The sequence below is a fragment of the Mesocricetus auratus genome, unplaced genomic scaffold (assembly GCF_017639785.1).
Source record: "Mesocricetus auratus isolate SY011 unplaced genomic scaffold, BCM_Maur_2.0 Super-Scaffold_4256, whole genome shotgun sequence".
Lineage (NCBI taxonomy): Eukaryota > Metazoa > Chordata > Mammalia > Rodentia > Cricetidae > Mesocricetus > Mesocricetus auratus.
Window position 1 is genome coordinate 101,316,134 of NW_024429182.1, and position 21,613 is coordinate 101,337,746.

Consider the following 21,613-nt stretch of genomic DNA (forward strand, 5'->3'; position numbering starts at 1 on the left):
GAACCTGGTGGCCAGTGGTCAGCACCTCAGCCATTTATCCCATGTTCCAAACCTAACCCAATGTTAAACAACAAAACACAGGCTGAAGCTGTGGATCATCACACTGAATTTTACATGAGCCAGAGCAGCACCCAATGTACTTCTCTTAATCTGATAGTTCTTTCTCTTTTTAAAAGTTCTTTAAAATTAAACTAAAAACATACCAAATTAAATTTTTAAAAAATTAAAATTAGTTTCCATAATCTAACAACTGATTTGTTAAAATCCAAACCAAAAACAACTCCCCCACAAATTAACGTCACATGTCGCTAATAGAAATAATGATGAAATGTAGATCACAATACAAGATAAATGTCTTTTCCACATGTAATTACTGTAGTGATTTGAATAAGAGCAGTCCCACATAGGCTTATTAGAACACCCGTTTGTGGTGCTATTTGGGAAGGTTATGGAACTTTCAGGAGGTGTAGCCCTGCTGGGGGAAGTATATCACCATGCGGCAGGCTTTGAGGGCTTGAAACCTCACCCCTATCTTGCCCGCCCTCCCGCTTCCTGTGTATCCATGAAAATATGAACATCCAGCTTCCCCACAATGATGGACTCATCCCTCTGGAAATGTAAGCTACAGCAAGCCTTTTCTTCTTTAAGTTGCTTTTGGTCAGGATATTTTCTATCAGCAACACAAAGGTCACTAATACAGTGCTATAGTGTATAAAATAATTAGAATATAGTAGTAGTCAATGAAACTTTACTGGTAACGGTAAAAGAGTGGAAACAATCAAAATTCCATCAGTAGAGAATAACTTCAATGTGCTAACGTGAACATGATAGCTCTGTGGAACAGTTAGCAGCCGTAAAGGCACAAGGCAAATTCGTAGAAAGAGCAGTAAGAACTACTGCATTAAGGAAGCAGATATAGTACACTGAAAACAGTACTATTTGGGCAGTAAACAGAGATTTAAAAAAGACATATCTACTAGAAAATACATAGCAACAAAAGTCTTTAAATATTCCAGGTTCTTCCTTAAGGAATTATATAATCTGGAGGGAGAACAAAACTGTCCAAGAAATTTTTAAACCACTGAATGTTAAAGCCAAAGCAATTAAATACAATATGAGTCAGGGAAGGGAAATCTAATGTTAGGTTTTCTTTCTGAAGACAGCTGACCTGGGTTAGCTCACCTGCCATCTATAAATTTAATAGAAAATAGGTAAGAATAGTTAAAAAGTAAGAGCATCAAACAGGGTTAGAGAGATGGCTGAGAGGCAACAGGTTCTATTCTCAGAATCTACGTGGGAGCTCACAATCATCTGTAACTCAATTTCGGGAGATCTGATGTCCTCTTCTGACCTCCTTGGTCACCAGGCATGCAAGTGCTGCACAGACATACATACAGACAAAATATCCATACACATGAATTTAAAAAAATCAAGCAGAACCGGAATGAGATGGAGCATAAAAATGTAATCAGGACATTTTATAACCACCCAAATTCCCAATGAGTAATAATGTCTGTTTATTCTAGAAGGGGCAACAGTTGGGGAAGAAGAATGCTACTGTCAGCCTGCTAATGGTACTTTGTAATTAAGTTTTCCTGTGGGCCATTCAGTTAGTTCTTCTAGCCTCTACGTATGACATTATTCACACTCTACAATGGAGAAAGCTGAGGATCAATGAAGTGGTAAGTGTGTTAACTTTTTCTCTCCCATACTTCTTGGTCAACTGTGGAAAGCTCTTTTGACCCATTCTTCAGTGAAACTGGTTGCAACTATTTAAAAAAAAAAAAAAGAAGAAAACAACCACTAAGGGATCTCTAGAAACAGTTCCAAGAATGTGTAGCAAACAAAGAGAGACCCATTTAAAACAATCTACCCAAAATTAGTATGAACAGAGGAGCCTATAGTGTTTGCATTAGAGATCTCTCCTGTTCACACCTCCTCACAGCTTAGAATAGCAAAAACTCTACCTAGACCAGAGGCTCTCATGTTGTGGTAACTCCCAACCATATAATTATTTCATTGTTACTTTTTAATTGTAATTTTGCTACCATTATAAATCATAATGTAAATATCTGATATGCAACCCCGCAATCCACAGGTTGAGAACTACTGACCTAGACTGAAACAGTAAAAAACCACACGCCTGTTTGCCCTGTAGGGCCCACCCAGGTGGAATGTGGACTCCAGGCCAGGTGAGGCAAATCCAGGACACCTGGAGTTGCTGTTCCCCTCAGTACTCAGTGTCTCAATGAGGAAGTTATTCAGTCTTCTTCGTCTCTGCCTCTAGCATCAGAGCCCGGCTCCAAGATCTTGTCTCTGCAGAGAAGCAGGCCATGACGCACCGGTCCAGATCTGTCCCCAAGGCAGTGGTGCGCAATAGTATGGGAAAGTTCAGGCAGAAGAGTGCTCTCCAGAAGGGTAGTGATTGCAGTGATAGGCAACAGGGGAGGGCAGATCCACTGAGGATAAGGCTAAACTGTAGATCTGTTAGTGTGCTGGAAAGAAACTGGGGGAGCTGGCTGGAATGGTACTTCTGAGGTCAGAGCAAACTTACATGCTGACCGTGAGAATGATCCCTATACAGGAGTCTGAATTTGGTTGAATTATTTTGGGATGCAATTTATGGGCCATGCCTTGGTTGAAAATAATAAAGCAACAATCCTGTGGCCAGGGGAAGAAAACCCTGCCCAAGTTAGCAAGTGCTAAGTCTGTGTAATGTGAGCATACTCAGGGCTGTGCCCCTGAGGATACAGTAGGGCTTCACACTGCTGGGTCAGGAGGAGTAAGGGAGGGGGTAGACAATCTCACATCTCTAGAATATGTAAAAGAACTTCTACAACTCAACTGACTACAAAATGACAAACAAATGCAATTTCAAAATGGTCAAAGGGCTTATATACACAAATATTCAATACATGTGGGAAAAGCTGCTCACCACTAAGACAATGCAAATTAAAGCCACAATGAGCCAGCACTTCACACAGCAGGAGAACTAGAGACTGAAAACAGCAGGTAAGGATGTAGTGAAACTGGAGGCCCCTTAACATTGTAGTTGGTGATATAACAGCCACCTTGGAAAATACTGTGGCAGGTTTTGAAATGTTGAACAGAAAGTTACCGAATCTGAAAGATGTGAAATGTTCATCCACACAGAAAATTTGCACTAATCTCTTCAGTATTACTCATACTACCCACAAAGTAGAAAATAACAGAAATGTTCATCAAATGATAGATTGATAAATATAGTGTGGGACGCCCACACACTAGAATATGTAAAAACTGAAGTAGATACATGCTCCAACATGGATGAACCTCAAATACTACAACAAATGAAAAGACACTACATTTATGAGTCCATGGATATGAAATATTCTGGGAGAAGCAAATGTATACAAAGTAGATTAGTGGGAGCTACAAATAGGAATGGACAAAGGCTGTTAATGAGTTCTCAGTTTGTTCTTGAGGTGATAAAATGCCCTCATACTAAAACATGGCAAATGACTGGAAAACTCAGCAAGGACACTAAAAACAATGGACCTATTTTTAAGTGAGTAAACTTAACGTGAAACATGTCTCAAAAAGTGTTCTTTCTCACTTTGAGTCTGTCCTCAAACTCGATATATAGTGAGGATGATTTTAAACTTTGATCCTTCTGCCTCTATCCAGACTGAGCCCAGAACTTTTTGTTTGCTAAACAAGAGTTCTCCAACTGAGTGACCTTACTAGCCACAATAAAACATTTTTAAAACACACACACACCCTACCTTTATCTTCTGTAATTCATCAATCTGCACCTTTCTCCCATGATTACATGGAGTCTAGTAAAAGTCCCCACTCAATTCAATTCTCTAAGTCTTCTCCCACAGTTCCTTTGCCCTGGAACACCTTCCTGAGGCACAGTCAAGTCATATTCATTTAAGAACTACCTTTAAGATTTCATTTGATGCATGCAGAAAACCACCAAGGCCAGAAAAGAGAGCTGGAGTTATAGCCTGCTGTGAGCTACCATGTGAGTACTGGAACTGAACCTGGATCTTCTGCAAAATGACTAAGAACTCTTAACTACTGGGCCATCTCTTAAGACCCTGAAGCTTTTTATATCTCCTCAGTCATTGCTGGCCTAATTTTGCCTGAGATTCCCTATCACCTCTAATCGGTGACCTCAACTGTATATATGAAACACTGTCACCCCATTCTCTGGTCAACTTTGAGTACACTACAGTCTCTGATTCATGCCTTGATCTCTTTTATCTGTTCAGGGACAAATCACAGACACTTTTGGGCTTACATCAGGATTGCATCTGGCAAATTCCTCATTAACTGAAAGCACTGAATACTGAAAAGTACATTTAATATATGTAACCCTTGAACATAATGGCTTAGCAAACATACCACAATGAAGTGTTGGTATACCAAGGAGCGTGGGGCTGAATGGTAGTTGTGGACTGCTTGCTACTGCCCAGCAGCATGAGAAAATATTCCTGCCACATATTATTAGCCCAGAGAAAAATTAGATTTCAGAATATGGTTTCTGGGCTGAGGGTTCAGTGGTGGAGTCCTTCCATTTAGCATGTTCAGAGCTTTAGGTTTAATTCCCAGTAAGGCGAAACCCAAGTTATGTTTCTGTTGAATGCTTATCACTTTTGGCAGCTGAAAAATCCCAAATTGATCCATCCTAAACTGGGGACTATCCCCAGATGCTCTAGAATTGTGAAGATCAAATATAATTTTGAATTCAGCTGGGACACTGTGACCAAGCAGGAAAAAGATACAAAAGTGTAAAATAAAAATCAAGGATGAATAAAAAGTGTGCTCCTCCCTTCATCACTTCCTGCCAACTTACCAACTTACAGGCTAGAAGCTCAACTACATCATCATATCCTTTACAATATTTAACACAGCATCTTGAACACAGATGGTATCAAATGTGTGCTGAATCACAAACGAATGCCTTGAATACAACTTTTACATATGTATGTAATAGTCCTTAATCTTAACAAATATCCAAAGTCTTAAAACTTTCATATAGAAAATAAAGATGACAGAAAGAAAACTCAACTAAAATTAAAATGCTAGGGCATGCACTCACTTCTCAAGAGTCCTGGAAGTACATATTTTAACTTTTGATTTTGCAAGATGCTTCAATGCTTCCCTCAAATTATCTTTAAATGCTTAGAGATATTTCAATACTGTCAAGGGTGGTGGTGGGGTCATTAAAAAAAAAAGCAAGAATTTAAACACCAAAGTCCATGCCCATTTAAAAGGAGATGCCAAGAATTGCACCATAAGTTTGAACAAGCAGCTAGGAGGAAATTAGCTATGAATCCTGGAAGGATGGGGTGATGTAAGGTGAGCCTGGGGAGTTCTTCTTCCAAACAATAGAGAGTTTTCAGGTTACTTCTCAGTAACTTCTACAAGTAATGAAGACAGCAAGCCATACATAGCACATGCACTAGAGACTGCTGAAATCTGCCCTAGTGGACTGTGGATAAATAAAATCAGTGAATTGGAGAGCATGTCTTTAGGGTACTCTATAGTCAAGTCTAATTGTGCTATGTAAAATTCCTGTGTCTGGTCCTGAAATAATATATGAGCACAGAACATTTCTCATGTGTTAGCCTTAGAAATATATTTTCCTCTTCTTAGTAATGCCCATCTGGTTAACTTGCCTTCTTGAGTTATTTACAGGTCAGAAGACAAATGATGTAATCTACCAGATCTTCTCAAGAGATTTCCCTGGAAGCAAATCAGTTATCTACAAATTTATCATTAAAGCTCAAGAAAGGCAGTTTTTAACTTGTCAGAGTTCCTTTAAAAAAATTCCCGTTTTATTTGTATCAATTCTTTTAATCCTCACTCTTTTTAAGGGATTATGATTCGTATTTAAGGTAGATAATTTTTATTTAGTTCACATTCAGAATCTAAGAGGAAAAGTAAAAGAACAACTAGAAGACTATTGTTGTTTTTAATAATTTATTTAACTTTATTTTATGTGCATTGGTGTGAAGCTGTCAGATCCCCTGAAAGTGGAGTTTCAGACAGTTGTGAACTGCCACATGGGTGCTAGGAATTGAACCTAGGTCCTCTGGAAGAGCAGCCAGTGCTCTTAACCGCTGAGCCATCTCTCCAGCCCCTAGAAGACTATTTTTAAGAATACTTTGTTTTTAATTTGCTACTTTCTTTTAATTCATAATTCTACCACTTCCATCTCCTGAGTGCTAGAATTATGAACACTCACCACCACACCCTGTTTATGAGTTGCTGGGAACTAAACCTAAGGCTTTGGCAAACATTCTACCAAATGAGCTACTTTCCCAGTTTACACAATGAACTTTTTTTAAAACATAAAGGATGAAGATGCCATTTGCAGGAAAATGGATGCAAGCAGAGCTATTATGTCAAATCTACTTTAAAAAGACAAATATCACATTTGCTCTCATTATTGGCTTCTAGATTTTATATAAATGCATAAAATCATGTATGTATATATGACATGAGAACAGAAGTAAAAATGTGTAGGGGAACAAGGGAGATAATTGGGGGAGCAGAGAAAGGAGAGGGCAGGGGAATACTTTGGGGAAATGCACTCAAAACTAAAATAAAGATCAATAGAGAAAAAAGCATTTCAGGAAGTGTATGTATCATTTCTTATGAAAAAATCTACTCCTTTACAAAGTTGGAAAATTTTCTTCTTACATGCACACTTTTCTATTTTGTTAAACCCTTAGTTTTTTATTAGCACACAAAGAATAACCCTTAGTTTTTTGATTAGCACACAAAGAAATGAATGGGTTTGAATATGACATTTTATAGATATATATTATTATACTTTGTTCTTATTTACAATCCTTCTCTTCACTCCCCAGCCATTCTGGTCCCATTCTTGCCTCCTCTGATTTCACTGACATATATTCCATGAAAAGTAAATAGAATGCTAAATTAAAAATTCATCCCTTCTAGTTACAGTGGAATAACAGGATTGGATATGTAAGAAATCAGAGCAATTCGAATGCTTTTCGAGGATTACTACTGACAACTTAAGGTGCTAGTCATGGTCTTCAGTCCACAAAACCATTATTAAATTTAAAGCAAATCCTTAAAGAAAAATACCAAACAGCAATAATAGGGGGAATACAGCTTACCTCCACTTGGAAAAGCTCCCCAGCTCCCTCACAGTCATTGGATGTGATTACTGGGGTATGAATGTGCACAAAGCCATTGTCCTAGAAGAGAAAGAAAAACTCTTAACTACATTTGTATGTAAAACAATTCCAAGATATGCTGTGTTTTACTATTTAAATGGCATCAAAATAACGCCATCTCTTGATAACTCTCCAAATACAAAACTGTTCAAAGATCAGTTAAGTGGCTTTTTGCTTGTCGGTATTTGGGAGTGGTTTGTTATGTATTATAGGCTGGCCTTGAATTCTCTACCCTCCTGTGTCAGCTTCTTGAGCTGAAATTACAGGCATGCATTATTACCTCTGGCCAGATGAATGTTTTATTATGCATAGAAGCATACAAAAATGTTAAATATGGAACAGACTTAGATATATCTTGTCTAACGACTTCATTTCAGAAATAAGCCAACCCTATCCCAGAGAGATTTCATTAGTTTCCAAATGAGACAACTAGTCAGTAGCTAAGCCAGGGATGGAAGAGAAGTCTTTCCTCTCTCTCTCTCTAAAGCTATTTCTTCTGCCCACATTCCTAGTATTCTGGTGATGGTCTAATGAATACACAGGAACACACTTTCATCCAGGCTAATGTGGAATGATTTGGCCCACATTGCTAATGGAATGCAAAGTGAACAATATGAAGTTCAGTTATCCTGAAATGAAACCTCAGCATTAATGAACCATCGAAAAGGAGAAAATAAAGGCTGATAAATAGGGACTAGGGAAGTAACTAGGAAGAGGGAGAAGTCTCTTGTCATTCAATCGACCGCATGATGCACTGCACATGACACAGGCAGTGAGTGTACTTCCTTTGCCTCAAGAACGTCTTTAGCAGCAGCAAGCCCATCCATCACTGAGGCGCCCAACTGCAGTCCTTCCGATCAAAAGTCTGCGACTTTCCATTAGTGAACCACAAAGGCTGTTGCTAGCAGGATTGAAATAACTCATCAACTTCAAGGTTATGCTTTTTTTCCTTTTGACTGTACATGTAGGCAAAGGTTACATTCAGAATCGATGTGGCAGGGTGGGAGCGCAGGTAGTGAAAAGTGAATGTACAGCACACAGGCAGAATACTATACACTTAGTGCAGAATTTCAGCCTTGAAATCAATACAATAAATTCATACATTTGCATCCCTGCCAGGGTCTGCCTACCACGAGTAGAATATGAAAACATCTTTAGGCATAACCAGAGGGAGACCTTCCAAGCATGACCCTCTCTGAATTAAAGAGTTCTGACCACAAAAGAAATTATTTAATCAGCAATTTATCTAGATACAGCCTGGTTAAACATTCAGACTCCCAGAAAGTATTCAAGTATTCACTTAACCGGAAAGCAGCATGTTTAGAGGTGCTGCACACAAACACAGCACATTATAAAGAGCCAATGAAATTCAATCAGTAAGATTATTGCATAAAACTTTTATTTCTTACGAGCCAAGAATTATGGGCATGAATCATTTATTCCACGTGAATGTAGGCAACTAAGCATGAGCACAGTAAACAAAGAAAGGAAGTGAAAAATCCAAAGGAAATGAGGGTGGAGAGAAGAAATGTAATAGCTAACTATCATTGCCAACATTAGAGCTGGTGAAATGCCATGTGAAACAGCACTGCACATGTGAGGTAAATGACATTAGGCTTAAAAGCAAAATCAAATGAAACATGGGGCTTAATTTTAATGACTAATATCAAACTCTTCCAAGAGGCCATCAGCTTCTTAAGTTTTAATGCTGCCAGCAAAGCTTCTCAAAGCCCGCATTACCAAAAGCTATAAAGGAGAACAGTAAAGGCAGCACAGAAAATCTGGAAAAAACACGATGGGAGAAGACTATGCAGATCACATGGAAAGTGAAAGCCAAGGAGAGGTGGAATACACCAGTGTCTGCCTCACAGAGCTACGACTGAAGCCATCCAATAACAAAAGGATCCCGAATAAGAGATGTGACAGCCAGAGAAAGGCCTGAAACAGAGGCAAACATTTTGTTTCAAAAATCTCACTTACCACCTCCAAATATCGGCACACATCTCAGAACCAGGTATTTTACACAGTTCTTAGTACCCGAAACTTAACAGTCTATGCCAAGCCCTGGTTAGAAGACTAACAGGACTATATTCTTACCATACAAAGCTAAAGCAGCCATTATTATTTAATCATCAGCAACCAAGATAGAAATGAGAGAGGGATTCTAATCACCAACACACCACTGGCAACAAAACAGTGACCTGAAGAGGAAACAAGAAAGCCCGTAACACTGCATTTTATACTGTTAAAATGCTGCAGATTGGGGCCAACAACTACTATGCTCCAAGGTGGGCTTTGGAGGCACCCTCAGGGGATGACACCCCCGAGATTCACAGGAAGAACCTTCATTCACAAGGAGTCTTTTCTACTGCCACACTTGTGAAGGACAAGGAAATACGCATTCCATTTTAGATAAACCCAGAGAAAAACTCCAGTTATGTGAGGAACTTGGCTCTTCTAAAAGATGTATCCTTGAGGATTCTAATAGCCGAGTTTTAGAACACAGCAAGAGTAATCTGTGAGTAAATCAAGTTATACGTACTGTTTATGTGACTATGTGTTTTTAATTTTCATTTTTAGAGTTAGAGTCGCATGCAACCCAGGCTTGTCTCAATCTTGCTAATGGAGCTGAGGATGACTTGAACTCCTGATTTTCCTGCCTCTAGCTCATGAGTGCTGGGATTGCAGGCATACACCCTACTATGCCCTGTTTTATGTGGTACTGGGGATCAAACCCAGAGCTTTGTGAAAACTAGGTGAGTACTCTATCAATTGAGCTATAACACTATCCCCTACACAAAATAATTTCTGATACTCAAACCAAAAAATAGCTCTACACCGTTATAATACCCTAGCTTAAAACACTACTCATATCCCCAGTCTTTACTATACTAATAAATGTTTGATAGGTCTAGAATTTATGAAAATTTTAACATCTTTTAAGGAACCTACAGCAATAAACCAAAGAAACAGTATCAAATACTAGGCAATGTGTAACCATTATTTCTAAGTACAACAATAGACTTTTTGTTGATTCTTGAGACACAGTCTTACTGTGTAACCCTGGCTAAGGTGGTAATTATTTACTATAACTCTCAAAGTCCTCCTGCCTTGGTGTCCTGAGTACTGGGACTACAGCCGTGAACCACCACACTCTGGTTGTAGTAACATCTTGAAATACACAATCCTAATTGTCACATACCAGACAACCACAGAATGAAACATCAGCATTATATTTTTAAAATATGATTAAAAATTTAAAAGTGAGGGGCTGCAGAGATGGCCTAGCATTAAGAGCACACTTGCTCTTCCAGAGGACCCAGGTTCGAGTCACAGAACCCACATGGTGGTTCACAATCATCTATTAACTCGATTTCCCAGGGATCTGAAACACTCTCTTGCATAACATAGGCCCCAGGATGCATGTGCGGCACAGACATACCTCCATGAAAAACACCCATACACATAAAACATGTTTTTTAAAAAACACTAAAAAGTAAATTTACACTAAAATATGCCTTGACTTTATAACCACTATATTAACGCTAAAATTATTTAACTACATAAATGCTTATAATTTTTATTTCATTTTAATTATTTTATTATTTCAGATTTTATACTTTGCTCTATATTTTAAATTTTTTTCATATTTGTAAAAGCTGTAAATAATAAATATATAAAAGGAGGCAAAATTTACTTGTCAATGGATTGCCAATACCACCATCTAGTGGCCAAAAATGTATCAAATGTATAAAACTGCTTCAGCATTAAAGCAGGTCCATTTTCTCAGTTGTTGAGTCATGAGGAGAATGAAGCAAAGCAAAACAAAACAATACCCTATATTTTTAGTTCTAAAGAGATTCTGTTATTTGTGTGGGTCAAGCACTACTAAAAATACATGGAAGGTGCATAAAAATTGTGAGATCATGTATAAATAGATCCTTTCAAACTACAATGGGATAAAATTGCATACTATAATTTATTTTCCTTTTTTAATCAAAACTATGTGCCTTAAAGCTATGATGCTCTTGGTTAGTCTTTCAGAAATGACCTCTAGCAGACAGATCTTTCCAAAAAGCATAGTCTCCTGGTGAAGAACAGATTGAAACTGCATGCATTCAGATGCACCCAGAAGACGACAGTGTTGCATCGCCTCTGTAAACTAGCAGAGTCTGAAGAGGTGACATGGGAAAATAGCATGGGCTTTATCTGCTGGATCACCACTGGCCTTTGGTGGCCTCCCATTGTTATGACCAAAATACAGAAACAGAGATCAGATTTACCTCTTATATGAACAAGCACAAAACAAATACATTCAAAACAGGAAGCAAACCACATGAAACGATTTTCAAGACACTACATCAAACAACAAAGGCAGAGAGTGATCTGTGGGTTATGAGAAACAAACATGGTGACCACTACACGGCTCCCATCTTACTATAGTATAGTATAGTGAGGTCCTTCTGGACACAGCACAGGAAGGAGGTGGCTTGGGGCCCAGAAGACTCCGAGTTGAGGAGAAACTGTCAAAAGTCTGAAGAAACCAAAGTGGCTACAGTCATAGACCAGAATATCAGATAGGTGAGAACACAGGCGGCTAGAGTGTGATACAGGAGTTTCAGGTACAGAACTGATCAATACACAAATGGGAGGAATTATCCAGGGCTGAGGAAAGAATAACCCAAAGAGAATAGCGGAGACAGGGTCTGGTATGCGCATGTTGGTTGGATGTTCCCACAGGCAGACTGAAAAATCTTATAATTCATAAGGTACTAAGTAGAATACTCAGGAAAGCTTTGCCTAGACCATTAGGAATAACCAGTACTATACTGAGCAGTGTTGCAGACATGATAAGCAAAAACTGTTGTGGAGTAATTTTTTGTACACTGAGATTTGTTACTCTGATTGGTTTAATACAAATCTAAATGGCCAATAGCTAGGCAGGATTTTCAGGGCAGAGAGAACTCTGGGAAGAAGAAGGTGGAGTCACCAGTCGGATGCAGAGGAAGCAAGACATGTAGGATGAGAGGCACAAGCCAGGAGCCATGTGACACCACATAGATGAATAGAAATGGGTTAATTTATAAGAGCTAGTTAGAAACAAGCCTAAGCTACTGGCCAAACTTTCAGAGTTAAAAATAAGTCTGTGATTTGGTAACTGGCTGCAGATTAAGATGAAGACTCACTACAAACAAAACAAAAACCCAGAAAACCACAAGCATTGAAAAGTTTTAAGTAACTTAATGGTATACCAGAACAGAGCTTGAGAACCTTTAAAATATACTGTACTCACAAGGTAAATTTCATAACATCTGGCATCAACTGAAAGTCAGAAGGTATACAAAGAGGCAGGAAAACATAACCCAAAACAAATTAACCAAAACTAATCCGTAAGTGACAGACACACTAGGCATTAGACACACACAAAGTACATAGTTTTAAAACTAGGCCTGTATTCCGTATTTGAAAAGTAGACATGAAACACAAAAAGAAAAACATACAAACAAACAAACATGTCCCAGGTGGGTGAAGTGGTACAAGCCTGTAATTTCAGCCGAGGTAGGAGTATCACAAGTTCAAGGCCAGCCTGGGTAACTTAGTGAGACTCTGTCTCAAAACAAACAGGGGTTAGGAATGGATCTTTTGTCCATGAGCGCACTTTCTAAGCATACTTGTGGCCCTGGGTTCAATGGGCTATGTGTTGTCATTAAGTGTTCTAACATGGACATAATATTTAAAGAAACAATGACAAAAAAAAAAACCCTTCAGGAAAAAACAAACCTTCAGGAGCTGGGTACAGTGACACATGGCTAGCTAGTAAGGGAACTAAAATCAGGAGAATTACAAATTCCAGGAAATCCTCAGCAAAACAGCAAATACAAACAAACACACACCAAAAAGCCCAAGTTGATAAAAATGACAAACTCATGAATCTAAGAAACTTAACCAATCCTAAAAGAGAAACGAAGAGAGCTATGCCAAAACACATCATAACTGAACTTATAAAAACCAGAGGTAAAGAGAAGCCAAAGAAAAAAGGCATTATTCAGAGGAACCAAGATAAAGACAACATCAGTTCTCACTGGAAACAGCAAGAAGACACGGTGGTAACTTTCAAGAATCTGGACTCACGTCTGTAGCCCAAGTACTTGGGAAGCTGGGGCAAGAAGAGCTTGGGCTTGAGGCTATCTGGGCTACATGTGACTTCAAGAGAAGCTTTGCCTAGTTAACCATACTTCAGGGCTCAGTGGTTAAAAGAACTGCCCGCTCTTCTAGAGGACCAGGGTTCGATTACCAGCACCCACATGTGGCTGACAGCCATCTGTAACTCCAGTTCCAGGGTAATCTGATACCCTCTTCTGGTTTCCACAGGCACCAAGCAAGCAATAGTACACGTACATACATGCATGTAAAACTATACAGGAAGAAAAGTAAAAAAATCTATCAACCTGGAATTCTATATCCATAGAAAGTATCTTCAAAAACGAAAGTGAAATAAGAGCTATTACAGATATACAAACCTTCAGGATCACAGATGTATTTACTACCTTCATTGTGGCGATGATATCAGAACTCATCAGACCATACACGTTCATTATGCACAGTATTTCATGCAAGCTACTCCTCAATGCTATTAAGCCACATACAAGAAAAGAAAAGGAGAAAAGGGAGAAGACACATATGGGTGCCTGTGACATCTAATTCTTTATAAAATAAAGGATGTTTAGAACAAATAAGAGCTTTCAGGAAAATTCTCTGGGCTTACAATGATTCACATTCTGCATTAAAGAGAACACACGAAGCAGAGCACCTTACCTTAAAGTAGGAATGAATAGCAGCCGTGGCTTCACTTCGAACCCGCAGTATTGAACCCAGAGTATTAGTCCTACACCTCAGGTGAGGATACTGTCTCAGGTACTCCAGGGGATGCCTCTCCTTATATTTTATAGGGAATTCCTGACAAAATTATAGGGGAAATTTAGATGAAAAACAAAACAAAACAAGCTACCAAACAAACAACAAAACCATTTTACAAGCCAGTGTCCAGAGTACTGTTTCTTAAAACAGTAGTGTTTTGGGACAAAACTAAGACGCTTTCCTTCTTTATTATTTTTAAAAAGTAATTACATATATTTTCATGTGCATGCATGCATACATCTGTACACACACTACACCATACCACACCACACCACATGTTCAGAGATCAGAGAACAACTTGGAGTTGGCTCTCTCCTTCCACCATGCAGGTCCCAGGAATCAAACTTCAGGTCATCAAGCTTGGAAATAAGCAAGCAGCTTTATCTGCTAAGCCATCTCCCCAGCTCTTCTTTATTTCCTAATAGACTGGATTGGAACCCAATTACTTATACCCAGTAAACAGAATGGTCGGGTGGAGTTAGGGAGATGCTAGGTTGAAGCCAGCTTCATGACTTGGTAGCTAATTGACTTAATGTCACTGAGGCTCACCTGTTACTTATCAAGTTTCTATCCATTAGCTGTCAGTTTCTTACAACTAGAGAGCTTAGCATGTAATTATTCAAAATAATTCACTTTGGCACATGATTTCAAAACATTACAGATAAAAAAGACCTTTCCTAACATCATACACACACAGTTGGTATTTAACTTCTTTCCAATGTCTTGAAGCCACAAGAATAACCGATTAAGGTTGCTTATTGTTTATCAACTTTTGCTGGTACCTAACAGCATGAGGGAGACACCACAGCTTTCTGTCATTTAGCACAGTACTGAAGATTTGGAAAAAATTAAAGGAAATTATGGCCGCAACTCGAAACATCGCAAACCTTGCTATACTCGTGTTGCAAAATTAAGAAGACATATATCTTTTCCTGAAGCTTCAATTAAAAAGGTAACAGCAAATTAAAAAAAAAAAAAAACAGCACTGGGAGACTACTAGTCTCCTGTTCTTTAGGTGCTGGGTAATTATTTCTTTTTATGTTGTACAGAAACAAATATCATACTTACTGAAGGTAAATTGCAGCCCCATTAGTAGAGATACAGAATTCTCTCATGTCTGAAACATTAAGTAACACTAAGCCAGGGCCAGGGATGTATCGCTTACCCAAAGCAGAGTTTGAGGCTAGATTCTCAACACCACTAGGGCAGGGGGCTGGGGATACCATCCATTTACATGCAGGAAGTCTTATATTTGAGATTAGGAACAATAAGAATTTAAAATAATTATATAACACTAAATAGAAAGCACAAAACAACAGAAGCCAAGGGATAACAATTTTGCTCATTAAATATTTAAAATTATAGCAAAAACAAGAAGCCAAATGGATAGAAGATGAACTTCAGATGTGACAGGTACCACAGAGGTGCATAGATTAATTAACTTTTGGCTCCCAGAAGATGAAGCAGTCTTTATAACGCTACTTCACACTAAGCTCAGTAGTCTGTTTCAATGATCAGGGAAGGCACAAATGAAACTGCTCTAAGTGCCATCCTCTCAATAGACTTAAACAGACCACTGATGTTTAGATTAAACCTAAAATTATGAGTAAACATACCTTGGCTTCACAATTTCCAATAACCTCAATTTTTTCTGCCTTCAGTTCCACATTTTGCCTTTTAGATGGACTTTTGATCAGCTGCCCTTGGACTTGCACGGAACTCCCAAAAGCCAATTCTCTATAGTAACAAAAAACTAGGATCAGAAAAGATACTGCATATAGCCTTCAAGTATATAATGTCAAAAGTCTCTATCCTGAGTCAAGTTAAATAATCTGCAGGTGCTCTTTTGTACGAGGACTCTAAAAATAAATTCCATGTTGAAATGGGAACAAGGGGAGTTAACAATTTGCTCATGTATTTAGAACTAAGAAATTATATAACTATTATTATTGTTTATGGTTTTTTTTTTCCGAGACAGGGTTTCTCTGTATAGCTTTGGAGCCTGTCCTGGAACTCACTCGGTAGCCCAGGCTGGCCTCAAACTCAGAGATTTGTTTGCCTCTGCCTCCTGAGTGCTGGGGTTAAAGGTGTCTGCCACCACCATCTGGTTATAGAACTATTATTATTTTTGGAGGGTGTGGGGAGAGATAGACCTAGAACTTACTATATAGACCAGGCTGGCATGGAACTCACAGAGATCCACCTGCCTCTACTTCCAAAGTACTGGGATTAAAGGTATGTGCCATCAGTCCTATCATGTCTTCTTACCAAATATACTGGCCCAGTTACTTTAAGATGGCAGGCTGTGTGTAAAGCCTGGGCCTTGGGCCTATAGTCTGCCTGATGGCACTGCACCAATGCCATTGCCATCCTGCTTTGATAACACCCAGTACTATCACAAGATGCTAACAACACTGGGAAATGGAGGGATGTGAGATCTTGGTACTACTTTTCACACGTATGCTCTTTGTTGTTGATGTTTATTTGTTTTTGTGGTTGTTTGTTTCTATTTAAGAGGAGGTCCCAAACCCAGCCTAAGCTGGAACTTACTCTGTAGCCCAGACTGACCTCAAACTCAAAACTTTCCTCTTCCATTGTCTAAGGGCTGGGATTGCCTATATGTGCCAATATGCCTGGCTTGAATTGTACTTATTTTTTTATTAGTTGGCTGATGGTTTGAGTATATAAACAGTACCTTCTTGTTATGAATTTATGTTCTAATTCAAGTTTATCCACAAATTAATTGCATGACTGCCACAGAAAGAAATAGGCATCAATTTTTTTAAGAATCACTTATTAGGGAAGCTAGGCTAAATGATTACATATCCTTGCTAATTCTAATATTTTATAATCATAATATATAGAAAGACAGACAGAGACAGAGACAGAGAGAAACAGACAGAGAAAGGGAGAGAGAAAGAGAGAGAGAGAGAGAGAGAGAGAGAGAGAGAGAGAGAGAGAGAGAGAGAGAGAGAGAGAGAGAGAGAATGAGAGAAACTGAGCCAGGTTGTGGTGGTGCACACCTTTAATCCCAGCACCTGGGAAGCAGAGGGTAGTGGATCTCTGATTTTGAGGCCAATATGGTCTATAGAACAAGTTTCAAGCAACCAGGGATACACAGAGAAACCCTGTCTCAAAAAATGAGGGGGGAGGGATTGGAGATATGACTGAGTGGGTAAAATCACATAAGGCTGATAACCTGAGTTATCATATGACTCAGAACCCCATAAAGCCACATATAATATTCAAAGTGTCAACAATCTCAGCACACCCCAAGGGGAGATGGGATGTTAAGAAGGACCCAGAAGCTCTTGAGCCGGCCTTCCTGGTGAAAGCAGGAGCAAAGCCACTGTTTCCAACAAGGTAGAAAGAAACAAGGACTGACACCTGAAGGTTGTCTCTCACCTCTACATGCACACCTGTGCTCATGAGCAGACACACAGAAAGACTTTAAAAATTAAAAATTCCTTCAAAATCAATTAGCAAATATCTTCCTTTAAAATGTGTATTTAAATAACAGAGTAGGGGCTGGAGAGATGGCTCAGTGGTTAAGAGCACTGGCTGCTCTTCCAGAGGTCCTGAGTTCAATTCCCAGCAACCACATGGTGGCTCACAACCATCTGTAATGAGACCTGGTGCCCTCTTCTGTCCCGCAGGAACACATGCAGGCAGAATGCTGTACACATAATAAATATATAAATCTAAAATAATAAATAAATAACAGAGTAATATATTAAATAAATGTGTCAGGAGATTTCCCCACCGAGTTTTATTTGCTTGCTACATTTAATACATGGTATTTCCTTTTAACATTTTAGTCATATGCAAATGTATCCATGTAAAATTGTTCATTACTATATCCACTGGAAAAAAGGAGCTGGCATACTTCGTCTGATGACTATAGCACATTTGACATGGTCCTGAATTTTCCTGTAAGGGCTCTTGCAAATACTTAAAAGAGGTAGGTAGTCATCTCCAGAACTCAGGTGAAACAGACCCATACAATTGTTATTCTCACAGATATCATCAGAGGAACACAAACTTATTTTAAAAGGTTGTTACAGTAGAACAGTGTGCTTGTTTCAGAATGGCCTCTAGAAGCTCATATATTTGAATGCTTGGTCCTTACCTGGTGGAACTGTTTGAGGATTAGGAGGTAGCATTATTGGAGGAGGTGTGTCATTGGAATGAGTTTTTTTCAAGCAAAAGTCTAGGTCATTCCCAGTTAGCTCACTCTTGCCCTCCTCTCTCCCTCCATTCCCCTCTCTCCAGTCCATCTGTCCCTCCCTCCCTCCCTCCCTCCCGCCCTCCCTCTCCCCTTCATGCTCTCAGTTACTGTTCTAGCACTATGCCTGCCTGCCACCATGCTCCCCCTGCCATGGACTCAAACATGAAACAGTTAGCCTGCAATAAACTTTTTTCTTCATAAGTTGCTTTGGTCAAGGTGACTTAACACAGCAATAGAAATGTAAATAAGACAAATAGATCTTGTTGTTCTGCCCACTTGAGACCCATCAGTCTTTGTAATATGTAGGCAAGCATTATTTTTAACAGTCCTTAGAATAGCAAAGAACTTTTATTCTAGCAGAGTAATGTTCTGCTCCAGAGAGGTTATACTTCAACACAAAATGGTATTCGATTTAACATCTGATGAATGAGACTGTAAAGGTCCCTTCCATTTATTCAATAATAGTTGGTTATTATCCAGCACTGTGACAGAGTTAGGGACAGAAAACTGAATACATCATTCCTAACCGTAAAGAACTAAGAGTCAAAGGAGTCTAATAAGAATACAATTAGTTTCCAAACAATGGTATCCATTCTATGACAGATGCCGCACAGGGTGCTATGGGAACAGAGAAGCAACTGCCATAGCCTCAGATGATGTTTAAAGTGGAACCACAAATGAGACAGCATCTCATCTGGCTGAGGAACCAACATGTGCAAGGTCTAGAAGACAACAGTTTAGGGAGGTGTAAGCAGTTTTAAAAAGACTGGAGCAAAAAAAAAAAAAAAAAAAAAAAAAAAAGACTGGAGCAAAACATGAGCAGAAGACTTCGGCATGTGAAGGTGTTAGAGCTTGAAGGTTCTTGATTCCAAGTTTATTTGGATTTCATTCAAAGCTATTTTTCACAGATTTGCTTAGAAAGAGATCATTTGGGCAGCAAAGAAAACTCGATTAGGAAAGTAGAGAACACTAGAAAAGAAAAAACAAAATGAAGATCTTTTTAAAAAACAAGGAAAAAAAATACCCCAAACCTCACCTACTGTCAAAGCTTGCATCAGCAACAACCTGAAGGCTTTCCAAAGAGGAACCGTCATTTATATGCAGGAACAGAACTTCCTTCTGGGATCTGACTGAACGGACCCATCCCTGAAAAGAAGCATTTTTAAATATGAGCTTAAAACCAAACACTTTTACATTTTCATAGTATACTGTGTCTTTTAAAAAAAGTATACATATGAAAATGTCACAAAGAAATCTATTTTTCTTTTTAATTTTTGTGGGTTTTTATTAGACTAAAAAAGTATGTGTGTATCTGTATGTGTACAGGGGTGTCAGAAGAATGTGTTGGATCTCCTAGAACTGGAGTTTCACAGGTATGAGCAGCTCAATGTAGGTACTGGGAATCAAACTCTTGTCCTCTTGAAGAGCAATAAGTCCTCTTAACTACTGAGCCATCTCTCCAACCCCAGAAACCCATTCCTTTGTTTGTTAACTAACAAAATAAAATTTTGGAAATATTATTATTAAAAACAGTCTCTTGATCATTTTATAATTGTAATATTTTGATACAGCAAAGACTGAGTATTATCTGCTCTGCAGCAGGAAAAACTAACAAGAAAAAAGTAAAAATACATGATAAAAAGAAAAGTGTCATTATGAACTCATAGAAACACATAAATTTCAAAGACAGTCTTTACTGAAATAACAGGTACATGCAAGTAAAATGAGAAGTCTTCAAGTAGACTACTAATACTAGTAACAGCTACACATGCAACTTGAATATAACCAGTATAGGAGTTAACAGACATTTTCAAAGACATTTGACCTTTGATCTGCATTCCCTGGAGCTGGACTTAGAGGTGGTTGTGAGCCTCCTGATTTAGGTTCTGCCAATGAACTCAGTTGCTCTGGAAAAAAACCTCTTGTTCTCTAGAAGTATGTTAAGTGTTCATAACTGCTGAGCCATCTCTCCAACACACGCTTTAAGTGAAAGAATATTTACCACCTATTGAAGACGCATTATGTCAAAAAAAAGTTTACCTCTTTCATACACTGTCTCATTTCCTTCTTATAAAAGTCCTAACGATTATCATAACTCTTTTACAAACAAGTAAATAGTGGCTCCAGGATGTTAAATAACAGACTGAAAGTCAAGGCTGACGAACTAGTATCCCAATCTGAACCCAAGTCTATGTTACTAGAAAGTGCTTGATCTTTGGCCAGAGTGATACAGCATGAAGTGTAAACCACTTCAGCTTCATTTACAAGGCAATTCATCTCACCACATCCTCCAAAGACAGTCTCAATTAATAGTAATTTCCAAAGTGCCATTCTCTTATTTTTACTTACTGCGAAGTAAACAGCAAGCACTTTTAGTTTGCTTCTGTCCTAAACTCTTTGTAAGTATTATGCTATTTAATCCTTACAAAAGCTAAATGAAGTGATGATTATCACTTGTGAAATGCACAGACATTTAGGAAAAAAATTTAAAAGATAATCCAGGTCATAATGATCAGGAACTACACTTGGAATTCAAACAGTTATTATTCTCAAGTTCACATTATCAATACGCTTTCCTGGAATGCTATTTTCTCCTCATCTTCTGCCTGGAAACACTCCCTGCTGCTGCTTCCACTCCATCAGTTACTGTACCTGGGGATACCATCCTCCAGGACAGCTGATGCTGGTAACATCTTCTTGACCTCCACACAGTTCAAGAACTTCCTCTGTGTCTTCTTATAGCTCTTATTTACACCATTAATAATCATCACATCGTGCCGGGCGGTGGTGGCGAACGCCTTTAATCCCAGGACTCGGGAGGCAGAGGCAGGCGGATCTCTATGAGTTCGAGGCCAGGCTGGACCGACAGCCTCCAAAACAATACAGAGAAACCCCTGTCTCGTAAAAACCAAAAAAAAAAAAAAAAAAAAAAATCATCACATTGCTGTAAACTGGGGCTTACAAAAATGTAATGTGAGTTACATAATTTAAAAAATAATTTAGGGCCAGAGAGATGGCTCCAAGGGTAAGAACACTTCCTGCTCTTACAGAGGACCCAAGCTAGGTTCCTAGTACCGTCTGAGGAAACTTACAGCTGCTTCTAGCTCCAGGGGATTCAGGCACCTCTATGGCTCTCACAGGTTCTCCTATGTACATGACATAAACTCATGTAGACACATATACATAAATACAAAATAAATCTTAAGAAAGATTTGTTCCTACATTAAAAGTAAAAATAGGTAATGAGTAACGTTATTCAACCAGT

The 21,613-nt window shown here is 38.7% G+C and overlaps 1 protein-coding gene across 1 annotated transcript in view; it reads right to left on the minus strand.

Annotated features, from left to right (window-relative positions):
• Nars2 (asparaginyl-tRNA synthetase 2, mitochondrial) overlaps positions 1 to 21,613 on the minus strand; it is an 86,575-nt gene that overhangs the window by 63,211 nt on the left and 1,751 nt on the right. Inside the window, exons 2-5 of the mRNA XM_040728351.1 lie at positions 19,385 to 19,494; positions 15,737 to 15,857; positions 14,019 to 14,159; positions 7,143 to 7,223 (exon numbers count right to left, since the gene is read on the minus strand). Of these exons, the coding sequence (XP_040584285.1) occupies positions 7,143 to 7,223; positions 14,019 to 14,159; positions 15,737 to 15,857; positions 19,385 to 19,494 (453 nt within the window). The remainder of the gene's footprint in view (positions 1 to 7,142; positions 7,224 to 14,018; positions 14,160 to 15,736; positions 15,858 to 19,384; positions 19,495 to 21,613) is intronic.